The 4401-nt window shown below is 50.8% G+C and overlaps 1 protein-coding gene across 1 annotated transcript; it reads right to left on the minus strand.

The window, feature by feature from the left end:
- Positions 1 to 1511: 1511 nt before the first annotated feature.
- LOC109742791 (F-box/FBD/LRR-repeat protein At1g13570-like) lies at positions 1512 to 3728 on the minus strand. Its single transcript, XM_073511038.1, has 3 exons — positions 2636 to 3728; positions 2381 to 2524; positions 1512 to 2264 (listed from the first exon to the last, which is right to left on the minus strand). Exons 1-3 carry the CDS (start codon positions 3641 to 3643, stop codon positions 1866 to 1868), a joined length of 1551 nt encoding a protein of 516 aa, XP_073367139.1. The 5' UTR covers positions 3644 to 3728; the 3' UTR covers positions 1512 to 1865.
- Between the last annotated feature and the right edge of the window lie 673 nt (positions 3729 to 4401).

Below are 4401 nucleotides of genomic sequence, written 5' to 3' on the forward strand. Positions count from 1 at the left end.
AAATAGAACTACAAACTGAATCTTCTAAAACACTTCAAAAAAGAAGTATGCACGCAAGAATGTTCCTCTTTTACAAGCATATTCAGAAGGTAGTGGTATGCATTGTATTGAAATCAAACCCAAAGTCACAATCAAACCGTAAATCTTCCCAGCACCACCACAGTACGCAAATATCTACTTAAGATAGAACCATCAATTAGTAAACCAATTGGAAAACCTAGTGAGGCCGTCTACCTTTCATTGCAGATCTATCATAGTAATGCATGCCAAAAAACTCTCATATATGAAAAAAATTGATCACCTGAGACACAGCAGTAGGGGGTGAGTGACTGCCGATCGAGTCCCCAAAAACAGCTGACTTGCTAACTGATAGACATAGAGTAAACAAACTGAACTGCAATAGAGGACCAAAGGCAGCTGACTTGCAAACTGATATACAGATAGAGTTTACAGGGAAAGTAAAAAAACCATGAAGTTGTTTTTTTCCGATAAATAGCCGCCCATCCACCCTCTGCATTGCCCTTTATATCGAAGAGGTAGCGCCCATGTATTTTTTTTACAGTGATTAAACACGTTTGACATAGTTAAGCACTTTTTAGATGCAAAAATTACAATAATCTGAAACCTTCAAACTGAGTGGTAGCACAAATCTTGCATTCATGGTGGTTCCTAAACAGATTATTGCAATTCACTTCCAACTCTTTAACAGATTCCTCTTTTTGTTTGGTACAGTTGCCAGCATGCCATTTTGATTATGTAGTATTTTGATTTCTGTTGCCAGTCAGACTAAGTTTTTGGAGTACTAATATTAATAGCTAAATGCTTGAAAGAGCTTCTGGTGATTATTCATTTCTCCTAATCACTTATATTTAGATACCAATAATGTGTGTATCAGCATGAAAGAAACCAAAGAAACTAAGTCTAGATTCATTTGTGTATTGTCAATCTCAAGGAGCTGGACAGCTGAGATAAGGGGTGAGAGTACACCCAAGTGAAACCCTAAACCTTTCCCCTATACCTCTCCTCTTCTTCTGCCCTGCTGCTCGCGGCTGATCAAGCACTCAAGCTTCAGCTCCAACAGGCAGGTCACATTCCTCACTGATAACCTGACGCTCGCCAAGGCTGCGGCCAGCAGGGATCTCGGCGCTGAAGGGACCTCCTGGGGCAAGTCAGCCACCCTCAACAATTTCTACAGAAAAATCATCACAGCTTATCCATTCTGTCTATGATATTCCTAGAGATATTAATGGGGTGGCTCAGAATTGCGCTCATCAGGTCCTTAGTAGATCTTCAGAACCTGCTTTTAGATGCGTCCAATTTTGCAATTGCTTCACAATGTACTGTATGAGGGCTTTGTAATTCATGTTGTACTTTGTACATGAGCTGAAATGAAGTTGACGCCGCGCCATCCCCATGTTAAAAAGAAAAACAAGGCATAAAGAAAATCTGATCAAGGATGAGGTGATGCCATAACAGGCATTTTTTAGCCAAAACCATGCAATGTAACACCATTGTCACAATAAACATCTTTTAATCAAAACCGTGCAATGTAACACCACCGTCACCAGATCACGGCCTAGCTAATGAAATTACATGAAACGCAGACACGGTGGTCTGTAATTGCCAGCAAGCAGAACAATGGTCGCGACAAAATGGTAGTCGTGAATGTGCATCAACAATTATACTGCTAACTTCGACACTGAAGCTAATCAGGCTAAACACGGACAAGAGGCAGGGCGAATCTTCAGTCACTGAAAACACATCTCTAACGGCTGACACTGAAAACACATCTCTAACGGCTGTCTACCCTTGGTGCACACACTGCAGTAACAGAACACTAACAGCTTCCAGAGCAAACTTACTCCTCATGATGATAGCCGAGGCGATTGCAACCCAATGGGACAGTAGTTGGCAAAAGGGTCACCGAGGGAGAAATCAGACGCTCTCTCGATGCTCCGAACGAAGCCTTCAGGAACAGACTGGCTTGCCCACAGTACGGACGCTTCACTGGCCCGTTCAATGTGCCTCAGGGACACCACCTTGCGACACATACGATCCGTCGGATCATCGGGCAACAGAATCACCACCTCCTCCAGCACCAACGCACTCTGAAAGAAGAATTTGAGGAAGGCCATCTCGCTTCGACCCCCTTTGAAATCCCGGACAACCAGCAGCTTGATGCGCGACCGTATGCATTCTATGGTACCTGACTTGTGCCAGAACCTCAGGTTGAGCTTGCCAGTGGATTGATCATCTTTTCCAGACTGAAATTCGATAAAGAAGAGCATATGCAGTTCATCAGCTATTGATAGCAATTAGCAACATGATGCTAGCGTGCTATGGTGCAAATGTAAGCCAAAAGAAGAGTCAGGGGCCTCACCATGATATGGAGCGTCTCAACATTCGGAAAGCATCTGAGGACATTGGGGATCATCTTGACATCATTGCGGACTGCGAAACGCACCTCCAAAGCCAGGATTTTCACACCTTGTAGCATGGTGCTTGGGCTCATCCCTATCCCAGCCTGCAATTGCAATCACAAATTCACAATGCACCCAATTAAGAGAAGAAAGATGTCAAATTTACATAGCTCGTGCAGTGTAGGATTGAACCAATTAATGGAAATATGAGGCACCTTGATGATGGTGTTGCCCACATCTAGGACATGCTTTCTTGGGTCCAACGCCAAGTATCCCAACAAGTGCAGCTTGGGGGCATGGCCGATCTTGACCGTGGTGGTGCAGTTGCCAACAGGGTGCCAAGCATCTGAATAGATGAACCGCTCAAGATTTGGGGCGTCCAACACGAAGATCTCTTCGATGAAGCACCCGATGATCTGCACGCACCGGAGGCTTTGGCTGACGAGCCGGATGCGGAGCTTGAGCACATTGCCCTGGAGACAGAGCGTCTCCAGCACGGGGCTCCTGTCGAGGATGAAGTCCAGATCCCTTCTCTCCACCAGCACGTTGTAGAGGCCGAGGTCACGGAGATTGCGGAAGCAGGTGGCGCGCGGGAGGCCGGCCGTGTCGGGGAACCTCCACATGCCGAGGTAGAGGCGGGTGAGGGTGGTCAGGCCCAGGAGGCTGGCGGGGAGAACGTAGTCGAGTGGCCAGCGGGCGTTGACGAGGACGAGCTCCTGGATGCCCTTGGCGGCGAGGAGCCGGAGCCAGCGCGCGAGCAGGCCACGGAAGCCCTCCGCGAGGGTGCTGGTGAGGTAGACGCAGCGGAAGGGCCCCGGATGCGCGTCGAGGACGCGGGACACGGCGGAGGTGTCGGGGAGGAGGTCGACGTCGTGGAGGACGAGCGGCGTGGAGCGCCAGACCCCGCGCCAGCGGTGGGAGAGCGCGGCGGTGCGCGCGGCGTCCTTGACGGGGAGGCGGGAGACGACGTCGCGGAGGAGCGCATCGGGGAGGCGGCTGACGCGGTCGACGTCGTCGTCGGGTGGCAGGGCGAAGAGGCTGGCGGCGGCGGAGACGGGCGGGCGGACGGGGATGGCGTAGGCGGCGGGGTCGTACAGGCGGCGGACTTGCTCTTCATACTCGTTCTCGTTGTGCGGAGTCTGCTCGCGCAGGAACTCGTTCGTCACAGCGGTGATGGGACCGAGCGACCCGAGGCACTCGAACTCCGCCATGGCCGCCTCCATGGCCGCCGCCGCCGCCGGAAGCGCTGCGGTGGGGATGAGGGCTTGGGCTTTCTTTTTGGGCGTGGCGTGCTGTGTGTGAAGTGGAGCAAGCACGGCCCAAGGAAAGGAAAAATGTTTGTTTCTCGAGAGAATTTCAATTTAACCCCTGAACTTTTCCTAGGGTTTAGGGTTCAAAGCATCTCCAAGACAGCCCTATAATTTGAAAGCTGGTTTTGGGTGTGGAGAGAAAATGTGCTTGGACACTGGCAACATTTCTCATTTTTTAGCGACCCTAAAATTTGAGAACCACATGAAACATGACAACTAACAGCGGCGAAGCCGGGAGGCGAATCCGACGGTACGGAGGAGCTCGACAGGGACATCAACGTTGATGGCGGAATCCGACTGCAACGGGAGCTCAGGGATAGCCGTGCGGTGCTCGGGGCGGCGAGGGGGGGGGGGGGGGATCTAGTGGTGTGGAGCGCAGTGGAACGACAGACGTCGGCAGGCGATGCGGCTGCGGTGTTAGTTTCAGAGAAGATGAGGAATGAGGATTGTCTCAGTTGGACCACCGCGGACCGGAGAAGATGGTGCCACTTATGTGCTCGTCAGTGAAGAAGCTCCTTGGGATGGAGAGCTCGAGGACGGAGGGGTGTGGGGGAATGGTAGCACGCATTTTGGCGATGAGCTGGAGGAGGGTAAATAAGGCGAGGCAATCGACATGAGGTGGCCCAATTTCTCCTCGCTCGCACGAGCATGGCAGTATGTTCCCCTCCCTA

The sequence above is a fragment of the Aegilops tauschii genome, chromosome 3, assembly GCF_002575655.3.
Source record: "Aegilops tauschii subsp. strangulata cultivar AL8/78 chromosome 3, Aet v6.0, whole genome shotgun sequence".
Taxonomy (NCBI): domain Eukaryota; kingdom Viridiplantae; phylum Streptophyta; class Magnoliopsida; order Poales; family Poaceae; genus Aegilops; species Aegilops tauschii.

Bases quoted from the DNA above. Each gene is read 5' to 3' on its own strand.
- LOC109742791 (XM_073511038.1), bottom strand. From the start codon at position 3,643: ATGGAGGCGGCCATGGCGGAGTTCGAGTGCCTCGGGTCGCTCGGTCCC. The intron at 2,525-2,635 runs GTGCCTCATATT...TTGCAATTGCAG, and splicing joins TGGGCAACACCATCATCAAG to GCTGGGATAGGGATGAGCCC. The intron at 2,265-2,380 runs GTGAGGCCCCTG...ATCGAATTTCAG, and splicing joins TTGAGACGCTCCATATCATG to TCTGGAAAAGATGATCAATC.